General features: G+C 29.6%; 2 protein-coding genes and 1 long non-coding RNA gene across 3 annotated transcripts in view; all 3 read right to left on the reverse strand.

The window, feature by feature from the left end:
* Positions 1–4,509: 4,509 nt before the first annotated feature.
* On the reverse strand, positions 4,510–5,933 carry LOC105766330 (receptor kinase-like protein Xa21). The gene is made up of 2 exons (XM_052630019.1): positions 5,326–5,933; positions 4,510–5,170 (listed from the first exon to the last, which is right to left on the reverse strand). The coding sequence occupies exons 1-2, from the start codon at positions 5,931–5,933 to the stop codon at positions 5,134–5,136; spliced, it is 645 nt and encodes a 214-aa protein (XP_052485979.1). The 3' UTR covers positions 4,510–5,133.
* Positions 5,934–5,938: 5 nt separating this feature from the next.
* Positions 5,939–27,872, reverse strand: part of LOC105767156 (LRR receptor-like serine/threonine-protein kinase GSO1) — a 57,612-nt gene continuing 35,678 nt past the window's right edge. The window contains exon 4 of the mRNA XM_052630013.1: positions 5,939–7,152. Coding sequence (XP_052485973.1) covers positions 5,954–7,152 — 1,199 coding nt within the window. The 3' untranslated portion in view covers positions 5,939–5,953. The remainder of the gene's footprint in view (positions 7,153–27,872) is intronic.
* LOC105766378 (uncharacterized) lies at positions 22,954–26,233 on the reverse strand. The gene is made up of 3 exons (XR_008195718.1): positions 25,969–26,233; positions 24,495–24,685; positions 22,954–23,532 (listed from the first exon to the last, which is right to left on the reverse strand). It is a non-coding gene; the product is annotated as an uncharacterized LOC105766378 (long non-coding RNA).

The raw sequence follows: 27,872 nt of genomic DNA on the forward strand, positions 1-27,872 counted from the left end.
ATGCCAAATTTTTTAAAATAGACAAATAAGGCCCTAACCTTTTAAAAGGTGTTCAAATAAGGGCTTCTCAAATGTTGTATATCAGGTTATGTGTTTTACTCTAAACATATCAGTATTTACTATTTTTTCTACAAATTGGGTTGAAGTGCATGAAAAATTTTATTTTAGCACTTTTGTAAAGGTTAAACTCTTATTTGACAATTTTGAAAGGTTTGATCCTTATGTGAGCAACCTTTAAAAGATTGAGCACTAATTTAACAAGTTGAGAAATACCTAAATTTGTTTTCATGAATCAAGAAATTAAAAAAAAACATGTTGAGAAATATTTTAGAGATTCTTAGCCTTGACAAGTTCCCTCCACCATCTCCCTGCCTCCAGTCCCACCTCTTCTCTTATGCTCCTTCCAGGTTCTTGCTTTTTGTGTGTTGAAAATTCGACGGAACAAAATATCAACCTACATCATAAGGCACGAAGGCCAGAACTTTACTTTCTAGCCCGTCCGATCCAATGAAAGAAGAACAAAGAGTCTTGATATCTGACAACTTTATTTCATTTTCATTTTCTTTGTTATTTTCTATGTTTCATGTCAAATACAATGGAAGAAGAACATAGAAAAATGTTGCCTATTTATTTCCCAATCATCATGAAATTACTTGCCATAGACTTAGAATTTTCTCACCAATTTTCAAGCAATCTGACATGATTTCTCAATCACAATTAATTGAATTCAAGATCTTTTTGGATGACACAAACATTTCAATTTTAACACAAACCAATATTTAGGTTATACTTCAGTGCTTGACAAGCACTTTCACATTTGTGGGATAATAACTCTAGCATTTTAGGATCACAATTAATTCAATTGCATTTAAGACCTCATGATTTTATTCTATAATTTGAGTCTTATCAACCTTTTGGGAAATAATAAAACATCGACATTAAACATTGTTGTTGATGCATTCAATTTGATTTTTTGAGGGGTCGTTGGAGTTGTATGTGAATTTAGCATTGATTGACTTTTTTAGAATTAATCTTTTATACCAATTTAATAACATCGACATGTTTTTGGGTAGGGTCGAGCAAAACCCAATTAAAACCGATGATATTGGTTTAGTTGACTCGGTCAAGTCCATTAGATGGAGAAAATCAATTTTAAAATCAGTTATAATGGATTAAGGTAATTAATTATTGAGTTATGAAATACATAATCAAATCAATTGATTTTGTTAGAAACTAAAAGAAAATGGGATAAGCTGAAAACTGATTGCCCTTTATTAAAATTAAGGAATTCGCCTTTTACATGTTAGATAATATGAACATCCCATATATAATAAGAAAAATTACGTACGATTATTTGTTATCATAAATGGTTAGTTTAAATTTCAAGTAATCTAAAATGTGTATTGAACTTCAACTATTACATAAAGTATAAGCTAAATATGTATAAATATTCTAGAAACCATTTCTAACGGATGATAGGCTAATTCGAATTAAGATTAATATATAAAACTTCGATAGTAAGGTTATAGTCCTCAAACTACAACTAATTTAATAACATTTATAGTTTTTGTTAATTTGGTCCTTACTCTTTAAAATTACATAAAAATTGCAAAAATATTTTAAAAATTAAATTTTTTCGTATTTTTAATAACATTTATAGTTTTTTTTGTGGTTTGGTAACTTATCAACTCGACTCTTAATTGTAACCAACTTTTCTGACTTTTTTCGTACCCTTAACCTAAGTCTCGTTACAACTTTCTAAAGACCACTTGATTGGTGTATCATCTTGATTTGTTTTTATAGTGGTGGAGATTTGGTTTTCAAGCAAGCCTATGATAATCACATTTTTCGTTCAACCGTTGAGCACACAGTACTTGAACCTTAAACACTTTGAGTGCTTTGAGTGAATCTTAGTTAGGGTATTGATTATTGTTGAGTTTGAATTTCAGGTAATTATTGAGATAGAGGAGACGCCTATGTTTTTTGTGCGTTTCAAATTTCTACTTAGATTGCTTTTATTCTTTCGTGTCATGCTAGTTTCAATTTCCAATGCATGATAATCTTTAGAGTATTCATAAGGCATGTCGGTGAAAACACTAAATTGAGGGAGATTAACTTGAATAAGGGTTGAGAATTTTGCTTAGGGACAAACAAATGCTTAAGTGTGGGGATATTTGATAAGTGCTAAAATTGATATGTTTTAACATCATTCTTAATGTGTTTTTGGTTGATTATTCGATGTTAATTATGCTCTTAATCCTTACAATTCGTGTTTTTATGCTTAATAGAACATTTGGGAGGAAAATGAGCGAAAAATGAACGAAAGCCTAAAAATGTGGGCAAACTATAGGACACGGGTTGGCCTATTCCACATGACCGTGTGACCCACACGGTGATGTGGCAGGTTGTGTCAATTTCGTAGATTTGCACTCTGAACTGCAAAAAAAATGCAAATTTTAGATTTTTCGAGAATTTTAATACGTATATATATGAAAAAAAAAGAAGATAAGAGAGAACCTTCCTAGAATATTTAAGAAAACAACTCCAAAAACACTATTGAAGTCGTCTCTGAAGCAGATTTTCATCAAGTTTGAAGATTCCCAGTTGATTTCTTAAGAGATTATCATGAGTTTCTTTATTTCTTTCGGTTATACTACCCTTTGGATGTTTTTATTTTTAAGCATGAACTAATTTTCTAAATACCTAAGAGAGATGAACCCTATGATAGATTGTGACACCCCAAACCAAACCGGGATAGACCAGCCCGAATTCGAAGCATTACATTAGCCACCTAAGTGACTCTCCAGCTAACGACCACCCAAGACACACCTCGACCTTATAACACCTCAATCTTATCTAATTACTAGTTATTTATTAATGAAAAAGTAAATTATGAGCCAATTTTAAACTTTTCCTAGGTAATTTAACCTAAGGGTATTTTTGTTATTTTACCACCTAATGTAAAACAAACCCGATTTTAGATCTAAGTGTTTACCAACCTTCTTTTAGTCAAATTATACAAGCCTAAAATTTTCAACTTAATTTGAGTCTGTTTACTATGTCTAATTCAAGTTTTATTATTAAGGACTAAATTGTAACTTAAACAAATTAAAATACCAATTTAAAGAGACAAAAATTCAAAACCCCAAAACCCACACAGGCATGTGGGTAAGTGACAAGGGCGTGTGGAGACTAGAGCTATCACACACTGGCGTGTGGGATTGAAAAATATGAAATAAATTACTCCACTCAATTTTCCAACAACCATACTATACTACCAAACCAAAAAAAAGGCTTGAAGTTTTGAATAGGGGTGAATCTAAAAAAAAATTTAGAAGAATTAGAATTAAATTATAAAATTTTGAGAAGTTAAAATATAATTTTATCATATATTAAATTATTATTTTTTAAAGGGTCCTAATATAATTTTTTCCCATTTTGGTTGGGCCAATACCCCTGCATGTGTCTTTAAATTTGCTCCAACCCTAAACCCAATATTCGATTTTGATTAACAACAATATATAGGTTAGTATTTGTGGGAGTTTGACGAATAAAAATTTCTTTTTTAGAGGTTTAAATTATAAATTTTTGAAAGATTAAAATAAATTTGTATTTTTTTATTTACAAAATATAAAAAGAAAAAACATGTTTAGACAAGCCAAGAGACCTTTGGGATCATACGGGTGATTTTGAGATGTTAATGGTTATTTTGGTGGAGAGGGTAAAAAAGAAACAAATGATTCATTATATATAATATAATTATGAAATTCAAGCCATATATTGTATGTTTCATCCATAAAAATTTCATGGAAGGTCCAAAGGTAATTAAATGACTTGTAGGCTTGCTGAATTTCTTTGAAAGGCCCAAAGGCAATTTAACATTCACAAAATAATCTCTAAATACTGTAAAGACAAATCAAATCCACAGTAGCATAAGAGTTGATTAAGCTAAGCATTGGCAAATATTACTTTGATTTTGCATGCAATATTGACAAAACCCCCTCCTACATTAGAAAAACAACATAATCCATGGAACATTGATAGCCCAATACAAATTTATTCGAGAAAAAAGTCTCTTTGTTTTGTAGAACATGATAGTAAAGATGTGGAGTTTCGTTCTTCTTATTGGCCTCCTTTAGTTTTCCTTGATCAACAACCACTAGCCAAAAACACAATTAGATTAGATTATGAATGATACTTTCAACTATGACAATATTAAATACAAACCACTCTAAATAACTTTAAATAAATGGAAAGCGACAAATTACGACCGAGCAAGCTAATTCAATTAAGACCATTGTGTTATACTTGTCTCGAATTGAAAAATTTAGAAGGAAATAAAGAAAAGACTTAGAAAATACTTGAAAACAGATAAAACTTATATGTCATTTAAAATAAAAAAATTCTATTTAAGCCATTTAAAATTTTAAGATTTTAAAATTTTAAAATGAGAAAAGTAAAATTGTACTTTGGCACCCAAAAATGATAAAACTTTGATTTAATTCTTTAGAAATTATAAAAAATATAGGCTATTAAAATGGTGAAATTACATTTTTACTATAGTAAAAATTACAATTTAATTTCACCCCCTAAAAGGATTTTCTGGCTTTGCCACTAATAAAATCTTTGGCAAAAGATTAAAATAAAATTATACCGTAAATGGAAAAAGAAACTAAGAAAATCCAATCTAACAAGGAAAATAACTTGATGTCCAAAAGCTACCATAAATCGTAATTCATGGGAAGGCTTGTTGCTTATTTTATTGGTTTCCATTTTGATTTTGCAAAAGAAGTTTGAATTTTGAAGAGAGCCTACTACGTGAGAGCAAAAGAAAAAAAATAGTTTATATGATTAAATTCCAGAATAGATGAAAAATGTTGAATAAAAGATAAAATTAAGTGTGAATTAATAACCACAATCTTTACTCACCATCTCTGTTAACAATGTTGGATGTTGTTTACCAACCTTTGTTTGATTTTCTTCAGCTCAACCACAACATCTGCAATTTCTATCGCTCCTTTAGGCAATGAACTTTCCATCCAATGCCTTATAGTCTCTTCTTCAACAAAAACATTATCAGTTGGCTTTTTCTTTGTGAAAGTTTCTATAAGGACGATCCCATAACTATAGACGTCAGATTTTATAGAAACAATTCCTGCTGATCCAAATTCTGCATTTCAAGTATAATTATAACATCATTCATCCTCAATTATTTCTAAAATGCTTATTGAAATATATATCCACATACACATGAAACAAAAATATAATGTAAATTAGGAAAATAATCATACAAAAATAAAAAAGAATTCACATGGTGCCATATACCCGATAGTTGCAAGAGTCAAGGTTTGCTTCATTACTTCACCTTCTCCCAACAATTTGGCAACGCCAAAATCTCCAACATGTGCAACCATGTCTTCATCTAGTAAAATATTGCTTGGTTTTATGTCACAGTGAATTATAGGTGTTGGATGTCCATTGTGGAGATGTTCTATAGCTACCGCAACATCTATCATTATGTCGACCCTTTGTATGATATCAAGGAAACAATTTTCAGAATGTAACCATTTCTCAAGGTTTCCATTAGACATGTAATCAAGCACCAAGGCTTTGAAGTCAACACTTGAGCTGCAAGTAATGACCTTCACAATATTACGATGAACTATATTACGCATAGCATCACATTCAATGTCAAAACTCCTAAATGCTCCCTCTATTTGCAAATTGAAAACTTTTATTGCAACTTCCATTCCATCTGAAAGCCTCCCTTTATATACATATCCAAAACTCCCTGAACCAAGCATATTGCTTTCCTCAAATCCATTAGTTGCTCGTGAAAGTTCAGCATGTGAAATTCTTCTCGGTGTCTTCAAAGACAACAAATCATCTTTAATTGGTAGAGCTGTACGCCTTCTTTGGCATCTTCTATACATAATAGTTAAGACTATTAGTACTACGACAATGCCAATTGTCGGTAAACCAATATAATCATTTGGGAGTTTTTGTGGAGGTCGTTTTTACAAGGTGGGACTAGCAATCTAGGTGGACCACAAAGTGCATAATTCTTCATGAATGATGTGCTAGAAAAGTTTGAAAAACATCCTTTGCTAGGAATTTCCCCTTCAAGTCTATTGAAAGACACATTAAAATACTTTAGATGTAGAAGCTTTTCCAAAGATTTGGGAATGACTCCAGAGAGATTGTTATTGCATAAATCCAAGAATTCCAGACTAATCAACCTATCAAATGATTCAGGGATATGACCATGTCGTATATTATTTGATAAATCTAATGAAACCAATGTTTGAAGACCCCCAAATGTGGATAAGATATCGCCCGTGAGAAGATTCCTTGATAAATTTAGTTTCAGTAGACTCCTCAAATTTCCAACATCAATAGCATGAGAATTGTGAAGATGGTTTGATGATAAATCTATTTCTAAGATATCTTTAAGATTCCACAAAGTTGAGGGTATTGTAGAACTCAATTTGTTGGATTCTAAGCAAAGATATCTCAAAGCAGAAATATTACCTAAACAAGAGGGTATGGATCCATGCAGCTTATTCAACCCTAAACACATCTCGTATAGTCTCTCCAAACCACAGAGGCTTTCTGAGATAGGCCCTCCTAATTTATTACTGTAAAAAGTTAGACTTTGGAGATTTCTCATTCCTCCTATTGATGCTGGAATCAATCCACTTAATTTATTATTGCCAAGTTGTAAAAGCAATAGGCTGGTTAAGTTACCTATTTCCATAGGAATAATGCCTTGAAGCTCACACTTACCGGCATAAAAGAATTGAAGAGATTTTGAAAGGTTCCCGATAGAAGTAGGAAGAACGCCACTCAATGGATTTCCTGAAACTGATATGGTTTTCAAATTCTTACAATTCGTCAAAGAAGAAAGAAAGCTCCACTCATGATCAGTAGCAGATCCCGTGATCAAATTATTGTCAAAGATTTTGAGCACTTCAAGGTGTTTTAAGCTGCCAAGCATTTTAGGGATTGGGCCAGAGAATAAGTTTTGTGACAATTCTAGTTGCTTAAGCATGGAAGCATTGGAGATAGAGTTGGGAATGTTTCCGCAAAGTTTATTTCCCCACAATAAAAGAATCTCAAGCTTTGGAGCATTGGTGATGGGTGGTAAATTACCTGTAAAATAGCATCTTTTAATATACATATTCATTGAATACCAAATTCACAAAATATATAATACATTAAAATAAAAACTGTAAAACTTTAAATCAATTAAGAATAAAATTTTGGCATGGAAAAATGTGATTTGTAAATCAATTAAGAATAAAGTTGAGACATAATAAGAAGTTTTGAGTAGTAATTAGTCCTTGTGATTTCTATAGAAAAACATATAATATACTAATAATTTTTAAAATATTGTAAAACTTGAAATAAAATAAAAATAAAAGTTTGGCATGAGATTGTTAAATCCTTTATTTTCCCTAAATAATTAGTTATGCTTTGGGAAACAAAATGTTAAATCCTTTATTATATTATTTGGTTGTGCAACTTTTCTCTATCTTTTAAGTAATATGTATTGAAAATTAAAAAGAATTTTATATTGTAAACATCTAAAAGTAAATAAAAATGCTCAATAAAAAAAAAAGGAGAAAGGAAAACACCAGAGGTGGAAATACGATGTAAGTTCGGACACTCAAACTGCACCAACACTATCCATATGTGATACGTATAAGCCATTGTTTTTAATGTAAACTGGTATGATTTTTATCTATTGGGTTAATTATTTATTTTTATTAAATCATAGTGTAAAATTTAAAGATAAATTATATGTGTCTAGACCAATATCTTAAGAACTATTGTTTCATGTTTAATTATTCTAAAGAATTGTCGATTGAGTCTTAGTTTAATTGGCATGTGTATTGTTGCCAATGTGAGAGAATGCTAGTTCAAGTATGCTGAAGTGCATTATTCTCCTATTTTTGATTTGAGGAGCTGGTAAAGTACTAAATTTTGATATATTTTAAAATATTAAAATATTATTAAAATATTTTTTATAAAAATTGATTGTACCACAATATACAATTTTAATATCAAAATTTTAATTTTTTAATTATTAGGAATATATACTTTATTTCAAGTCACACAATTTTTACTAGTTTTAAACTTTTTTAAAAAAATTTATCGTCTTTTATAATTTCTAATAATTTCTAATAATTTTTACAATATTTAACAATTTCTAACAATTTTAATAATTTTATTATTTATTACAAAATTAAAATTAACAAATTTTATTTTTTCAAACAAGTATATATTTATAATGTAGTTATTTTTATAATTTTATTTGAAATTTTAAAGATTTTTAGGTCTTTTTTTCTAGATGATGATGCCATCATATGCCACATGGCAATTTATGATTAGTTGGATATCTCAATCTATTCTTTTAATGTCCAATGAACGAAACCAAGAACACCCGATAATGTTAGAGACTAAAATGTTAGAGACTACACTAGAAATGTTTGATAATATTAGGTATTACAGTAGGCAAAAAAACATTAAGGACCAAAGTACAAAAAAAAAACATAAACTGTGCATTAAGCCATTAAAAATATATCTATAATATATATAAATGCATAGATTTTGAGCAGCTTTTGAACTGATAATTATATAGTCTTTCTTGTTTACTATACTATTGAATTTATTATTTTAATTTTTATTACTTTTAAGATTTATCTTATGTATGGATAAGAATTTTGGTTTTACTAAAATATTTGGTTAAATAAATTCACTTCATAAGAAAATTTAGCATCCTTATAAATAACAATTTTGATTCTATTAAAAATTATTTAAAAAATATATAATAAAAATTTAAAATTTATATTGGATTACTTTATACTTCAATTATTATTAGAAACTTTTTCATACACATATGTCTATGAGAACCACATATTTAGAACATAAATTTGTGTTTTAAAATAACTTATGATAAATAATGAAATGTATAATTTGAAACTATTTAATAATAACACATGGCACAGCTACCATATTAAAATAAAAATAGATTAAATTGTAAGTAAAACATAATTTAAACATATGAATACATCAAATTAAGAATAATAAATGAATAAAGTTATTTATGATGATGTTGTTGCCAATTCCTAAGTTGGTGTTGAGTTAATTTGTGACATCATAAATTTAAGTGAAAAATTTAAGGTTTTATGTATTGATGTGGATTCAAATATCACCATAATTTTTTAAATAAAAAACTAAAGTACCCTCAAATAATATAACTTATATTAAATACGAAAGGGTATTCTTGTAATTTCTCTAACCGAGCTGGTACCCGATTGACTCATGACACGACCTCAATCAAAAGCTTCAATAATAATATAGATATTCACGTTAAAGAAACAAAAAAAAAGAGTACTTTAGTTCCAAATAATTATATAACAAGTAAATTTATAATTGATGAATAAATTTATAAAAATATATTTATATGATCTAATATATTATATTTATATGAATTATATATCATCTACAAACTTTGAAGATCAATTTATTAAGTAAAAATGAAATTGAATTAACACTAAATCAATTTTTAGATTTTGTACAGATGATTTAATGATGATAAAACATTATTAGCACTATTTTTGAATTAACAAAAATTAGTGATATATTTTAATTATATTTATTATTTATTATTTTTAATAATTTTTTAATTATATGAAGTAAAATTATATTGTATACTAAATATGGTACATATACTCTAATTATAACTTGAAATTTTATTATATAAATTAATATAAATTTGAATAACAAAATAAAAAAACTAATTAGAATATTTTTAAAAAACATTATTTAAAAGTAGTTAAAAATCACGTGCAACAAGTGAGATTAATGGTCTTTAGAGAAGAAATGTTGAAGATCGAGGTTGGAATCTGGCCTATAAGGCCTTTAATTGCTTTAATATTAAGCAGTTCCAAACCAAGAAGATTAGCGATTTCCTCAGGAATTTGACCTGCACACATGGTCGAAAAATGAAGGTGTCAAACTACCTATTTTATTAGCATAAGTCAAAGAGGTTTTCTTTTCTGTTCTACATAAATTGCAGATGTTAGATTTTAATATTTTTAAGCATATTTGTTTTCATCAAATTAACTATCTTGAACTATTTTGCCTTGAATGAAATAAAATGCTCTTACTTTTGTTATCTATTACTAATCAAAATCTTTTATAAAAAGAAAAAAATACTTTAAACTAAAGAAACCAAGAAAATTCAATACCTTCTAGGTTATTCAACCCCAAATATAATTCTTTGAGTCGTGTCAGATTTCCAATACATTTTGGAATGATCCCCGTCAATTGATTATAGGAAAATGCCAAAATTTTAAGGTTGTTGCATTTGCTTATACTTGACGGAATGTTACCAGATAATTCATTCTAACTAAAGTAAAGCCCTTCAAGCTTGGGAAGATGTTGACACATATCATTAGGCAAACTACCTGATAGGCTATTGTTGGAGAGATCAATGGTCTTCACAGAAGAAATGTTGAAGATCGAAGTTGGAATCTGACCTGTAAGGCCTTTAATTGCTTTAATATTAAGCAGTTCCAAACCAAGAAGATTATCGATTTCCTCAGGAATTTGACCTGCACACATGGTCAAAAAATCAACGTGTCAAACTACCAATTTTGTTAGCATAAGTCAAAGAGGTTTTCTTTTCTGTTCTATAGTAATTTGGAGATGTTAGATTAATTTAATATATTTCAGCACATGTTTTTCATCAAATGAAATAAAAAGTTCTTCCTTTTGTTATCTATTACAAATCAAGTTCTTTTATAAAAAAAATACTTTAAATTCAAGAAATCAAGAAAATTGATTACCTTCTAAATTATTAAACCCCAAATATAATTCTTGGGGTCATGTTAGATTTCCAATACTTCTTGGAATGATCCCCATAAATTGATTATGGGAAAACAACAAATTTTTAAGGTTGTTGCATTTGCCCATACTTGACGGAATGTTACCGGATAACTCATTACTATGCAAGTAAAGCCCTTCAAGCTTGGGAAGATGTTGACACATATCATTAGGCAAACTAACTAATAGGCTATTCCTAGAGAGAGCAATAGTCTTGAGAGAAGAAATGTTGAAGATCGAAGTTGGAATCTGACCTGTAAGGCTTTTAATTGCTTGAATATTAAGCATTTCCAAACTAAAAAGATTACCGATTTCTTCAGGAATTTGACCTGCAGACATAGTCGAAACATCAAGGTGTTAAATTACCTATTTTGTTAGTGTAAATCAAAGAGGCTTTTATTTTTTTCGTTATGAAATAATATGGATATGTTAGATTCTAATCATATTTAAGTATGTATTAGTTCTTGAAAGAAAGAGTTCTTATTTTTGGTATTTATATTGCAAATATTTTTTTAATTTAAAAAGGGGGGTAAATGTGTTTAAACTAAAGACATCAAGGAAAAGGCATACCTTCTAGGTTATTTAACCCCAAGTATAATTGTTTAAGTTGTGCCAAATTACCAATGCTTTTTGGAATGATCCCACTAAATTGATTAATAGACAATTCCAAAATTTGAAGGTTGCAGCATTTGTCTATACTTGATGGAATAGAACTTGATAATTCATTTATACTCAAGTAAAGCTCTTTAAGCTTGGGAAGATGGAGACACAGATCATCGGGCAAGCCACCAGAAAGACTATTATCACGAAAATGAATCCTTTTCAAAGAAGAAATGTTAAAGATGGAAGATGGAACTTGGCCAGATAATTCATTGACTCCCAAGTTTAAGATCTCTAGATTGGACATGTTGACAAGTGTTTGAGGGATTGTGCTTGTGAAGTTATTATTTTTCATTTGTGTGAGTTTTTGCCAAATTTTATATTTTCGGAATGCATAACTAAGTTGATTTTTAATTAGTTTTTCAAACGAGTCAATGTAATTCCTCAAAAATCTAGTCAAAGCGTCTAGGCTGGGTTTGGGGGTGTTTGTTAGAATTGTGTGACCCAAATTTTAAGAGATTACTTGCAAGTCAAGTTAAACAAAAATATATTTTCTTTCTAGAAGATTTAGCATTTATTAGTATAATATATTTAGCATTTATTAGTATAGTTTATTTGACTTACTAATTTAGCCTATAAATAGGCTCTTTTACAATCTTAGAAATTAGACGCACCCATTAGATTAGAACTCATAACACATTCAGAGAATTTTGTGTTTATATTTTGAGGGTTCTTTGTTTTTCGGGTTTTCGGGGTTTAGTTTTTATCTCCATCTTTTGTACTCTTCCTTCTTCTGCCATTATAGTAAAATTATCTTTGCCCGTGATTTTTTATCCTCTTTGGAGGGATTTTTCCACGTTAAATTTGTGTGTTCATCTTCTCAATTTCTTCTACTTTTTTACTTGTTTGTTGCTTAATTGGGACGATCATAGCAAGTGGTATCAGAGCTAGTTTAATTTTTATAAATCATCCCGTTCAGAGATGGCAACAACAAGGTTTGAAATTGAGAAGTTTGATGGTGAGACAAATTTCAATCTGTGGCAAGTTCGAATGATGGCAATTCTAGTTCAAAACGGCTTGAAAAAGGTTATTCTGGGAAAAGCACGAGAATCTAAATCAAATGAATGGGAAGAGCTTGATGAAAAGGCCTTGTCTGGAATCCAGTTGTGCCTCGCGAATACAGTATTGCAGGAGGTATTGATGGAGAAGACCCCATTCGCCTTGTGGAAAAGGTTAGAAACTCTTTATACGACTAAGTCTCTGGGTAACCGTTTAGTGTTGAAACAACTTCTATTTACGTTTCGCATGAACGAAGGTGAGCTTCTTAGAGATCACATCAGTCAATTTGTTACTCTTTTAAATGATTTAAATTATAACCTTCCCTATGAGTCAAATTTTGGAGACAACATTCTTGAAATGAGCAACCACAAACCCCGATTATGAACCATAAAACGAGCATGAAAAGTACCCAAAAAACACATTTATTATCAAAATAGTAATCCATCTAAGGATTAAATTAACAAAATTCACCATCCAACCGTGTAGACTATTATAAATAAATATACTATATTTATTCTTCATGCAAATGTTTATTATATTTAAAATTAAAATATATGGTTGATTGAGTTTTAGTTGTGTTAATATTGATATTATTGTCAAGTGCAAAAGAACATGAGTTCAATCATGTTTAAATACGTTTTATACTCCAATTTAGGAGTTGGAGAGGATTCTCAATAATTAAATTATATCAGTTTTGTCTATTTAAAATGATTTATAAATAATATAAGTAGAAAATTTTTAAAAATACATATTCATATTGATCGGCTTTTTCATTATTAGACTTTTTTCCTATAGGTAAAAGTATTTATCAATTCAAATTTTGGGTTTTAAATAAGGGTTTTTTGGATTTTTTTTAAACATTTGTGTGAGTTTTTGCCAAATTTTATATTTTCGGAACAAATAACTAAGTTGATTTTTAATTAGTTTTTCAAACAAGCCGATGTAATTCCTCAAAAATCTAGTCAAAGAGTCTAGGCTGGGTTTGGAGGTGTTACACTAACATTACTAAAGTTAATCTTAATCTATTTAGTCTAGATCTAAACATTAATATTCTCTTCCAAGAAAAATTAAGATTATCAAATTATTACAACTGTAGCCGGACAATCATATTAGATAAGCATAAAACTTAATAAATAATTAGCGAAGATTGAAACAATCAAAGAAAAAAAATTAACTAAGAAATAAGGATCCATTATTGTTTCAAGAAAACAGAGTCTAGTTCATATTGAGTTGAGAAAACCAAAAAGGAGATTCAAAACAAACTTGTGATAAGGGGAACAATGTCAATAGATCATATTCAAGTTGTTCGACTCGAGAAAGAAATATTCAGATCTGACCTGAAAAGAAGAACCAAACATATTTAGGAAAACAAGAAAAAACAAAGAAAAAAAAACTAAAATGAGAAATTTAAGAATAAATATTAAATATTAAAAATAATAAAGAAATAAAGAAATTATAGAATAAAAAGTGGCAGATGGAATGAAGAAATGATGGATATAAATAAAAGATGGATATGACATATAGATGAATAAGTGTTTGATAACTCTTGAAAAGAGTTATATTTCATGCCTTTAGACCTGGCTAACTGCTTATACTTAAGTATATTTTGTTGTTTTTTAAGACATTTTAGTGAGCATTTTTAATATTGTATTAGGACTTAGATTGAGTTGGAATTAGGTGCTTTTAATCGCTTGTGGTGGAGTTTTTTGTGTGTTGGTATGGCAGGAACAGGTTTTAGAACGGGGAAATAAATGAATGAAGTTTTGTTAGGGCAAAAGTGCATACAGTTTGCCAACAAGGATGTCGTGGCAATGCCGAGAAGACCAAGTTCATATTTTTTGTGCAATAGTCCTAGTTCAAATTCAAACTTGTATGAGATAAATCCCCCTAAAAGAGGAGAAGATAATTATATTGATGTTAGTTGACCCTAGCCTAATCTATCTATTAAATCCAATGAAAGGGATCTCACAAATGGTAGAAAAAAGTGAGAGAGATCCTTAGGGGTGAATAAGGGTTTGGCTGCGCAAAGGAAAAGAAGTCAAAGGCAATCATTCTTAGCCTTAAGAGGATGTTGTGTTGCCAAAGTGTGGGCTGGGCAAGTGAAAGTTGTTTCCCAAAGTTCTTTTGTTATTTCTATCAGTGTTCCTTCGAAAGATTGAATTGAAGTAGTTGAACACAATGTCAGATAATATTTTGGTTTGAAATTTTATTTCCCAGCTTATGAGCTAAATCTCATAAGGTTATGATTACTTTCGATGAAACCTTAAATTTTTTTTATGGATGCAATATATATCTAATTTACATTACAGCTTCATTTGATTATTCATATTTCTTAATTAAAATGCAAATGATCTCTAGACATAGAAGACTATTCGCATACTTATAAACTGATTATAATTCTAAAAGGGTTGGATTAAAATTAAATGAAATGAGCAAGTATTTGATAGACACTTGTAGCCGACTCTAGACATAGAGTCATGATCATACATAAGGAACCCATGCAAGATATCTGAAAAGCCTTTAGACACAGGCAAGGCAACTTGAGGTTTTTCTCTCACACGAGGCAGACTATTTTAGAACTCTGCTGTGTTGTAAAATAGATACGATTTTGCCAAGGCATTATTTACAATAAGGGTTGATTCTGGGTAATCCCGACCTTCCAAATCCACATCGTATATCCTTCATTATTTTCCATAATATCTTTGCCACATCATTATTAGTTATTTATTTGTTCATTTACATAATATTCCCATAGTAATTCTCATAATTGCCATTACATTTCTACTCTCGATTTGCCATAGTATTACCAAATATTCATTAATTCCACATATTGATTACATCATTATTCTACTCATTGCCATTGCATATTTATCATTGACTTTGTCATAGCATTAATTTTATTTTATTATCATAACTTGATCAATTTTGTGCCTCAATCCGATCATCATGGGAACGATACTCACTCATCACTTTATTACTTGATTCAACATGTATACTTGCACAAATCGCATATCATTTCACATGCGACAATGTCCAATTGAACCCTTTAAGATATAAACTCGAACAAACTCAATTAATGGCTTTAATCAACCCACCAAGAAATAATCCTTGGCAAATTGAAGGATGAAGACTGAATTCCCATGACTTCTTAAAGAAAATTGAGAAGAAAACTGCTTCTAAAAATTACAAGAAACAATCTTGCACAAAGAAACTAACCTTAAGAGTTGGAAATTTTAGTAACGAAAAAAAACAATTGTGTCTAATTAAAGTTTTAGCATTCATTACATTACAAATCCTTTTTTTTTTAAGTACATCCAAATAAAATTTTGAAGTATCCTAAAACTTTAATTAATGTAAGCAAAAAGTAATTTTCAACTAAAATAGTCATAATTTCCGTAATAATCCCGTCTAGAAATTCTGCTCACACAGTCATCACTAAAATAGTCATAATTTGAGCTATTGAACTCAAAATTGAGTGAATAAAAGTGTGTTTGATAGATCTTAGAACTCCATCAAGACATATCAATCGAAAAATATCTGGATCCCATCCCAAAAGTCATTGTAAGTTAACTGATTTTCCAAACTTGAAAATTGACATCTTCGGTGAATGGAATTTAATAAAGTTTACCCCATCTGCTCATGTATAAACTTGCAATGGTAAAAAGTAAAAAGAAATAATCTATAGAGAAAATAGTTGAAGAATTTATGACAATTTATTCAGACCTTTTTTTCCTCTAGCCTTTGCAAGCTTGAAGTTTCCCTTGGTGTGTGAGAGTTGTTCCTTACCCTCTAAGTTACCTTTTTTTCTTTTCCTTCTTTTTCTTTCTCTTCGATCTCGTCACCTAAGGGTGTTCAAATGACTGATTCAGTTAATACCCGAACAAAGCTATCATTAAATGAAATTTTGAAACCCTTAATTGTTAATGAAACCAATTTTTTGTTGAAACCTATTAACCGGCCGGATTGATTTCGGTTAATTCGTGCGGGTAACCAGAATTTATACATTGTTTGTTTTTGTTCAAACAATTTTAAAACAGAATAATCCATGACAACTTTTTCCTTGTTTTTTAGTCAAAAATTATTAAAAGAACTAAAAAAATAACATAATAACAACACTAAATTAAAAACATAATAGCATTCATTACATTACAAATCCTTTTTTTTTACTTTTGTTGGCTTTTTAGTTTAATTTTAGTTTTTTTTCAAAAATTTTAGTTTTCATATTTTTGTTAAGCTTATTATAAGAAAACTTATAAATCCATTAGTTTTTATCTATTAGATTTGTATAATGTATTGGACCTATCTCTATAATATATTTTTATTGATTTGGTTAATCAATTAATTTGGTTAATTAGTCGATTTCAAACGAAACTAATCGATAAACAAAATCTTCAAAAACATTTAACCAACTCCCAACCAAATTAGATTCGTTGATCAGCTGCTTAATCAAATTAATCATATGGTAAAATGGAATATTTTTGGAATGGTTTTTTTGGCATTATTGGTATAGGTTTAAGTTATGATCTTGAGATGTTGAGTTGAATTAAGTTTGATATGTATATTGTGATGCCTTCATTGGCATATTGGTTAAATATTAAAGGATGGTTGATTTGGTATGTTTTTGAAATGGTTGTTGGTATGTTTGATCTAAGTTGATTAAATGAACTTGCAATGTTGAATGGTATAATATTTGTTGGTACATTAGTTAGTCTTATAGGTTGATGGAATTGGTATGTTTTGATTATTAAATGTTTCTGGAAATGGTGTGTCTTGGTGTACAAGATTTGAAATTGAAATGGCTTGATTTAGAAGCAACTTATGTCGTACACCGCCTGGGACACGGTTTGTCACATGGTTGTGTGTCATTATTGTTTTAGGCACAGGTTTCACACAATCTAAGACTCGGCTCACGACATAGCTATGTATCACCAGTCAGTATGTAACACGGTTTGGTACATGGCCTGCGACATGACTGTGTGTCCAGACTTCGAATGTCCACACGGTCTGGGCTATGTCACACGGCTTGGCCACATGGCTGTGTGACCCTTGTTTTCAGGATTTCTAAAGTTTTCTATTTTATTTCAAATTGATCCTAGAATAATCTCAAACTGTTTTTAGGGCCCGTAGGTTCGAATTAAGGCCCGTAAGTGTATGTTTGCTATAATTAAGTTGTGTTAATTAATGTTACTAATTAAATGGGATGAATATTTTATTGTAAGTTAAATGTTTTAATTTGTACTATAATGCTCCGTAACTCTAATCTGGCAACGGAGATAGGTTTGGGGTGTTACAATTTTGGACTGTAAATTTGTTTTGGGGCTTTGTTATTTGGTTCTTGCGATGTTTGTTGGATTTTAGTGTTTTAACATTAAACTGCAAAATTGTCTGATTTAACAAACTAAAAATTAGGTTTTCAAAATTAAAACTCTAGAAGTTTCTATTGCAAAGATTAAGTAATCACTTAAGTGTTTTCTCATAAATAATTAAATGGTTTTTAACAAATGTTTTCCTTAGTTTTGGAAATGATCTGCCAACATTAGTACTTTTAAAATACATGATTTCAAATTCAAATTCTTGGTTTTAAATAAGGGTTTTCAAACTTTGATTTTTTTTTAACATTTGTGAGAGGTTTTTGCCAAATTTTATGTTTTCAGAACGTGTAACTAAGTTGATTTTTAATTATTTTTTCAAACGAGTCAATGTAATTCCTCAAAAATCCAGTCATAGCATCTAGGTCGGGTTTGGGTTGTTACTTAAAGTTAATTTTAATCTATTTAGTCTAGATCTAAGCATTAGTATTCTCTTCCAAGAAAAATCAAGATTATCAAATTATTACAACTTGGTAGGCCGACAATCATATCAAATATGCATAAAAGTAAATAAATAATTAGTGAAGATTGAAACAGTCAAACAAAAAATAAATTAATTAACTAAGAAATAAGATCCATTATTGTTTCATAAAATTAGAGTTTAGTTCATATTGAGTTGAGAAAACCAAAAGGGAGATTCAAAACAAACTTGTGATAAGGGGAACAATGTCAATAGATTATATTCATGTTGTTCGACTCAGGAAAGAAATATTCGGATCTAACCTGAAAAGAAGAAACCAAACAGATTTAGAAAAACAAGAAAAAACAAAGAAAAGAACTAAAATGAGAAATTTAAGAATAAATAATAAATATTAAAAATGATAAAAAATAAAAAATTATAGAATAAATAATGGAAGATGGAATGAATAAATGACGAATATGACATATAGATGGATAAGTGTCTGATAATTCTTGAAAAGAGTTATATTTCATACCTTTAGACCTAACTAATAGCTTGTACTTAAGTACATTTTGTTGCACTTTAGGACATTTTAGTTAGTATTTGTAATATTGCATTATGACTTAGATTGTGTTGGAATTAGGTGTTTTTAATCACTTGTGGTGGAGTTTTTGGTGTGTTGGTATGGCAGGAGCATTTTTTAGAATGAGGAAATAAATTGGTGAAGTTTTGTCAGGGCAAAAGTGCAGATAGTTTGCCAACACGTATGCCGTTGCAATGCCGGGAAGACCAAGTCAACATTTTTTTTGCGCAACAGTCCCAGTTCAAATTCAAACTTGTACTAGATAAATCTCCTTACAAGAGGAGAAGATAATCACAAGTTGTTGGCCGACCCTAGCCTAATCTATCTATAAAAGCCAATGATGGGGATCTCACAAATGGCAGAAAAAAGTGGGAGGATCCTTAGGTGTGAATAACGGTTCAGCTGCACAAAGGAAAGGAAGTCGAAAGCAATCCTTTTTAGCCATCACAAGACGTTGTGATGCCAAGTGTGGACTAGACAAGTGAAAGTTGTTTCCCAAAGTTCTTTCGTTATTTCCATCAGTGTTCCTTCAAAATATTGAAGTAGTTGAACACAATGTTGGATAATATTTTGGTTTAGAATTTTAATTCCCAGCCCATGAGCTCAATCTCATAGGGTTGGGATTACTTTTGATGAAACCTTAAACTGTTTTTATGGATGCAATATATATCTAATTTACTTTACTGTTTCATTTTATTGTTCTTATTTCTTAATTAAAATGCAAATGATCTCTAGACATAGAAGACTGTTCGTATACTTATAAACTGGTTCTAATTCTGAAAGGGTTGGATTGGTTGGATTAAAATTAAATGAAATGAGCAAGCATTCGATGGACACTTGTAGTAGACTCTAGACATAGAGTCACGCTCATATAGAAGGAACCCATGCAAGATATCTAAAAAGCCTTTAGACACAGGCAAGGTAACTTGAGGTTTTGCTCTCACGAGAGGCAGACCATTTTAGTACTCTTTTGTGCTTTAAAGTAGATACGATTTTGCCAAGGCATTATTGACAATAAAGGTCTATTATGGGTAGTCCCAACCCTCCAAATCCACATCGTATATCCTTTATTCTTTTCCATAGTATATTTGCCACATCATTATTAGTTATTTATTTGTTCATTTACATAATATTTCCGTTGTAATTCTCATAATTGTCATTACATTTCTACTCTCGATTTGCCACAACATTACTAGTCATTTATTAATTCCACGTATTGCTTACATCATTGCTCTACTAATTGCCACTGTATATTTACCATTGACTTTGCCATAGCATTAATCGTATTTTATTATAATAACTTGACCAATTTTGTGCCTCAATCCGATCCTCATGGGAATGCTACTCACTCATCACTTTATTTGTAACACCCCAAACCCGACCTAGACGTTATGGCCGAATCTGGCGATGTCACATGGAAAGGGATTTGAAGACAAGATTGTTGAGCTTAAAAACTGTTACAGTAAGTTAGCTTTTATTTAATTCGGAAAAAAAACTGATTGATTTGCTTTAAAACTTGTCTCTTAGCGGAAGCTTTTGTAACCAATTAATTTAGGAAAAATCATTTCTATTTACCAAAACACTTAGTTTTTAGGAAAAAACTATGTTTTGTGGAGTTGTAGTTTTTTTTTAAAAACCCATAAAAAATAGTATAAAGTCCCAAATTTAAAACCAATCAGTCCATAGTCCAGAAGATACATCAAAAACTCAAAATAAGTAATAAATTCTAGGCATTAACGGAAATCAGTCTAAAATTTACGTGTGGCCACCATCGAGTCCTTTGCTACACCGATCTGTCAAGTCTAGGGATTACCTATACAAATTAAACAGAGAAAGGGTGAGTTGTCGCAAACTTAGTGTGTAATCCCCACAAAAAACATGCATACAGGTAATTAACAGAATTTAGTTAGATATAGTTTGGGGCCTGTGCCCATCACAGAATTAGTTTGGGCCTTAGCCCATTCAGATATTGTCTTAGAAATACATTAGAGCCTTGACCCATATCAGATACAGAATGCAGATACAATAAATCAGAATTCTACCCACTAGTCTCTACACACCATCTCCGTCCAACCCTACACACCATGTGGGGATTAAATCAACCAAACCATCCCTACACACCATGCTGTACTGAAATGCGGCACATAATCAGAAGGTTACAGCTGGGCTGCCACATAACATAAGTCAGGCTCGGTATAGAAATCAGATAGACATATCACACATATAGGGGTCTAAGTAAAGCTTACCGACCCTACAGTAGGTCCACAGTCAACTTGGGTGACCCTATAAAATTACAGAACTTTTTAGAAAAATGGGCTCACACGCCCATTCGGCCCAAATTGGCCTTGACCACGTGATCCATTTTTAATGTAACCCGTGCTAGTTAATTACTCATATATGTTTTCACTATTTACTTATATGTTCCTTTAAAGCTATCTACTTGAGTCACTATTACTAAATTATTTATATCTTCAGCTATAGAATTTCAAATTAGGATCCACTTGATGTCTTTGAAATTAGACTCAAATACCTTTCTACCATAAAATTTTTATAATTTTTGGTTGAGCCAACAAGTACAGTAAAATCTTCAAACCTTCCCCAATTCAGCTATCTGACAACTTCAACCCTTCTTTGCTAAGAATTAATTATCTCTTAGTACAAGATTTGGATGATGTTTACATTTTTTTCTATTGAAAATAGACTTATTAATAATTTAAAAATATAAATTTTAAACCCCTAATTATTTTTCTCCAATTTTTGATGATTTTTCAAAGTCAAAACTGGGGAACCCGAATTCATTCTGACGTTGTCTCACGAAGTTTATTATACCTCGCGATTTCCAATTCCATTACTTACATCGTTTCTTCTATGAGAAACTAGACTCAATAATATTTAATTCCATTTTTTTTCATTCTCTAATTTGATTTCTTCAATTTATGGCAATTTTTCAAATTTAGCCTACTGCTGTTGTCCAAAAAGCAAGCAATTTTGGCTTTTCTCCAAATCCCTTTTTTTTTGCATTTTTGGGTACACACTTGGTTTTGTTTGATGCTAAAACAATCCCCGAGCACTCTAAAGCCACCAACGATAACACTTTATTTAAATATTGTTAAGACAAGAACACTGAATTCACTAGTCCGAGCCTCCCCCTATGCTCAAATCGCAGAGAAAATATGTTACCACTTTAGTCGCTAAAAGATTCATGATAGAAACGAAGAGAAACACTTACCGAAACTAAGCGAGCACTAACTATGTGTGAAAATGAAGGAAAATAAATGGATTAGGGAAAAATCAAGAAGAAGAAAAAGAAGAGAAAGATGGAAAAACTCAGAGAATTTCAACAAGAGGAGAAGGAGAAGAATAGACGGAAAATAAAATCCTGATAACCCCCAAAATCCCTTAATCTTCTCCCCTAATTCCCACTACACATCCACTACTCATAATCCCCCTATTACATAACTCTATCCGAAATCTGAGCAAAATAAATCATAATACCCTTGCCTGCATAGGGATTCAAACACAAGACCTCTACTATAATAGCACACCATTTAACCACCAGAGTAGCAGGCCCATTCTGATGTAATTTACCCAACAATCAAATAAAAGCCTACTCAACAAGAGTAAGGCCTAATTCATTCAAAATACTAAAATTTTCCCAAGTGAAAGCTTCAACTTGGGACCTCCCAAACACTCCCAGAACACATAACTACTAAAGCTAACAGATATTTGTGTCATATTTTCACAATAATGAAATTAGAAATTTTGGGGCGTTACATTATTACTTGATTCAACTCTTGCACAAATCGCATATCATTTCACACACGACAACACTCAATTGAACCCTTTAATATATGAAATCGAACAAACTCAATTAATGGCTTTAATCAACCCATCAAGAAATAGTCATTGGCAAATTGAAGGATGAAGAATGAATTCCCATGACTCCTTAAAAAAATTGATAAGAAAACTACTTTTAAAAATTACAAGAAACAAATCTTGCACAAAGAAACTAACTCTCAAAGTTGGTAATTTTAGTAATAAACAAAAACAATTGCGTCTCTAATGAACATGAAGGGGCCTTTACATAGGCTAGATAAGTAGATCCAAATAAAATTTTCAAGTATCTTGAAACTTTAATTAATGTAAGCAAGAAGTAATTTTAAACTAAAATATTCATAATTTTTGTAATAATCCCGTCCAAAAATTCTGCTCACATAGTCATCATTAAAACAGTCATAATTTGAGCTCTTGAACTCAAAATTGAGTGAATAAAAGTGCGTTTCGAAGTTAAGTGATAGATCTTAGAACTCTATGCAGAAATATCATGCAAAAAATGTCTGGATCCCATCCAAAAAGTCACCGCAAGTTAACTAATTTTTCAAACTTAAAATTTGGCAGCTTCGGTGAAAGGAATTTAATAAAGTTCACTCCATCCATTCATGTATCAACTTGCATTGGTAACAAGTAAAAAAAAAAATCTATAGAGAAAATAGTTGAAGAATTTATGACAATTTATTCAGATCTCTTTTTCTTCTAGTCTTTGCAAGCTTGAAGTTTCCCTTGGTGTGAGAGAGTTGTTCCTTACCCTCTAAGTGATTTTTTTTTTTCTTTCTCTTCAATCTCGTCACCTATGGGTGTTCAAACAATTGTTTCAGTTAATATCCGAACAAAACTATCATTAACTGAAATTTTGAAACCCTTAATCGTGAATCAAACCAATTTTTTTAAACCTATTAACCAACCGAATTGATTTCGGTTAATTTGAGCGGTTAACGAATTTATACATTGTTTGTTTTTGTTCAAACAATTTTAAAACAATGAACAATCCATGACAATTTTTTCCTTGTTTTTTATTGAAAAGATTAGAAGAATTAAAAAAATAACATAATAACAACACTAAATTAAAAACATAATAGCATTCATTACATTACAAAGCATATATATATATATATTTACTTTTCTTCACTTTTTAGTTTTATTTTATTTTTTCAAATATTTTTAGTTTTCATATTTTTGTTAAGCTTATTATAAGAAAACTTATAAATCCATTAGTTTTTATATATTGGGTTTGTATAATGTATTGGACTTATCTCTAATATATTTGGCCTATAATATATTTTTATTGATTTCGGTTAATCAATTAATTCAGTTAATTAGTCGATTTCAAACACTAAATTAAAAACATAATAGCATTCATTACATTACAAAGCATATATATATATATATATATTTACTTTTCTTCACTTTTTAGTTTAATTTTATTTTTTCAAATATTTTTAGTTTTCATATTTTTGTTAAGCTTATTATAAGAAAACTTATAAATCCATTAGTTTTTATATATTGGGTTTGTATAATGTATTGGACTTATCTCTAATATATTTGGCCTATAATATATTTTTATTGATTTCGGTTAATCAATTAATTCAGTTAATTAGTCGATTTCAAACTAAACTATTTGGTAAACAAAATCTTCAAAAACCTTTAACCAACTCCCAACCAAATTAGATTCGTTGATTGACTACTTAATCAAATTAATTAGGTTTGATAAATTAATTCGTTAAAACCGAAAAATGCACATCCCTATCATCACCTTTGTTTTTAGGGATTTTAATCATCTTGCTCCACCTGATGTAGAAGTTGAGGTGGAACGAACTACTTGCTACCAAAATATATGAATTATAGAGCATGCTCCACCACAGTGAAGCAAATTCAGTGGAGTGGGAGACTTTTCTTCACTACTTTATGCTCTATGCTCCAAGTCTTCTATTCTTCTTCTGAGACCTACAATAGAAAAATAAAAAATAAGAAACAAGTCTGAACTAACTTTGAAAATTAGAAATTTTCAACAAAATTGAAATAAAATATAATTAATCAATAAAAACTATAAAATGCAATAAAAACGAACCTATATACTAAAATTACCTCCTAAAATGCCATGGAAACTATACTAAAATAACTCTAAATATGATAGTTATCAGAAGCGACCTGAAGAAGCCAATCGAGTAGATGATTTCAACTATTGCAATAATATCGGTCGATTAGCCATCCTCTTGAGAAGATCATAGAGTTGAAAGAAAAAAATCATACAACTCCATGAAGAAGAAAAAACCATGTTTGAAAAAGAAGTGGCATTATCAAACTTGACATCAATGCTTTGGTTTCTCAATACAATATTATGGACAGATTCATCAAATTTGGCTCTTTCAATCCTATTACACTAGCTCTAAGTAGAAGTAAGATGGTGAATTTCGAAGGGATTGGGGGCAATCATCTATTTTTGGAATATCAGAATGGTCATGATTGGACTCAAAGAAGCCAATGAAAAGCATCTCTCCTAGGTATAAGCTTATATTGTCACATTGATCCTAAGCACAAGCATAAATTGTTCATCCAAAATGATGATGCTCCTAAGCATGAGCTTAAACTGTTCATCTAATGCTCCTAAGAAGGAGCCTAAACTATTCAACCCAAACGGTCATGCTTTAAGCACAATCTTAAACTATTCATAAAAAATAAATGATGATCCAATGAAACTCGAGCTTAAACTATTCATACGAAATAAATGATGACCTCCTAAGCATGAATTTAAATTGTTCATACATAATAAATGATGATACTCCTAAGCACGAGCTTAAATTGCAGTCCAAAAAAATTTAAACAACATTATAACTTTATCTTTTAAAAATGAAGGTACATAGATAGCCTGGTTTCATTGCCAAGTTCAGTCATTGAAACAAATTCTTGAAAGTAGGAAGCAAATAAAATTTCAAGACTTGTCCCCTTTCTACGCCCAACAAAATTCAGAATTCATCATTTGTTATTACTGTTTATCTCTAACTAAATTAATGAAAAGATAAATCAAGAAATTAAATCTTTTTAGAACTCTCTTGCAAAGAAATCATATTCTTTAAGGATTACTTTATCTCTAATTAATTAAATTAATAAGATATGAATAATAATAATAATAATAGAGTTTAAATTCTTATAGAACACTCAAATGAAAATGTTAAATTCTACAAGAACTCTCTTATATTAAAGTGATTGACACTATAAAAATGGGTCACCTCCAAGTCATTCTACACATTCAGAAGTTCAAGAAGTTCAAAAATTCTTTACAAAAATATTTGAAGAAACTAAAGAAGTAGAAGAAATTTTGATGAACATCATATCAATTGAGAGGGGGATGTCAACGGAAGAGAAGAATCAAAGGAGTTTTGTTTGTAAAGATATTCAAAACTTGTACACTCTTCAAAATTATAAATAAAATTTGACCCAAAATTTTCAAGTTAATTTTCAACTTGAAATTTGTGTGTACAATATATATGGGAAAGAATCCATTTACATGATACAAAACTAGTGTATGTATAATACAAAAATATTTAATACATTATCAATAAAGTTTTTAAACTATGCACCTGTGATTAAAACCAAAATAATAATAATAATAATAACAACCAATCACTTTATTTGACTAACTTTTCCCTACAAGTCTTTGGTATGGAGACAAATCAGTTTAATCAGTCTTTGGAGCTATTAACTGACTTTTCCACCATTGATTTGAAAATCATAACCCATCAATTCACTTTAAATGAAACGAGATCCACGAGTGTTTGGTGTTATATTTTTAAAATGTATTTACATGATTGTTTATTAATTTTATTTGTTTATATTTAAATCAAATGTAATAAATTGTTGAATTTATATACTTCTTATTATAACAATATATGGACTATCTTCCTACTTCTCTTTTTAATTTAATTTTTTGTAACTCTTCACAATTTATTTTGAACAACATTGAAAAAACTAAATGATTAAATTAAGGCTCAACTTTTCACTAACCTTAGTTTATTTAGTCTCACTTTTCACAAATTATTCTACTCATTTCATGTTTCATACCAACAACTTTTCTTTTGCTGAAAAGAAAAACAACTATACTTTCTTTAATCCCAAAATTAAGGCTTTATGAATGAAAATAATATTATATTAACTATGATAATTAAGTTTTTATTTTAATATGATTAATATTATATATAATAACTTTAAATATGCTTCCACTAATGAGATATACTAAAGAAAAGAGTAACTTTCTTTTAGGATAACTAATTTCCAATTATGTATTTTAATCTATCACTAAGTAATTAATTAAGTTAATGTCACGAGTGAATCGCACATCATATACCAACTCAATTGGAAATTATTTTAAATTGTAACAAATATTATTAATAAGATGTTTTCCTTTTATATTTTTTATAAAATATATTAAAAATAATTAGAATAATTTTACGAGAAAAAACTCATATACGGTAGAATTTAATCTAAAGATATCAAAGTTTTAAAGCCTCAACTTTAACCTTTCAACCGAAATTCCATTAGTCTATAAATATTTTATAAATATAGATTTTATATAAAAAGTTTATGTAAACTTTGTTTTAACCCGCGTCACAAGTATACCATATTTAGAGATATTCATAGCTAGGCGGTCCACTTTGGGTCAAGAAGTTTGTAGTTAGGCAGCCCACTTTGGGACAGGATTCAGCTTACGTTTTTAATCTTGGGCTCTAAAAATAATAAAAATATAAAAATAATGTTCTATTAATATTTATAAATTTTATAAATTTAAATTTAATTATATTTTTAAACAGTAAAATCAACCATTTATATGGGCTAAATTGAGTTAAGTTCGGTTTGCATCAAGCCTTAACTTGACCAAATCCAACTAAAAACACCTCTAACCATAATCTAGTATTGTTTTTATGAATTGAATTTTAACTTGTAATTTTCAATTTTATTACAAAATTTCTTTGCCTACGATAAGAAAATAACATATTTGTAACTTCTCCAAACAGGAGTAAACGTTCAGTCTGAATTCGGAAGATTACATCAGCTATAAAGATGGCCTAGTAGGGTTATCGGAGTTTTTGAAAATAGACATCTTTAAAACGTTTGTTTAATTTAGTAAAAAACTTAT

The sequence above is a fragment of the Gossypium raimondii genome, chromosome 5, assembly GCF_025698545.1.
Source record: "Gossypium raimondii isolate GPD5lz chromosome 5, ASM2569854v1, whole genome shotgun sequence".
NCBI classification, from domain to species: domain Eukaryota; kingdom Viridiplantae; phylum Streptophyta; class Magnoliopsida; order Malvales; family Malvaceae; genus Gossypium; species Gossypium raimondii.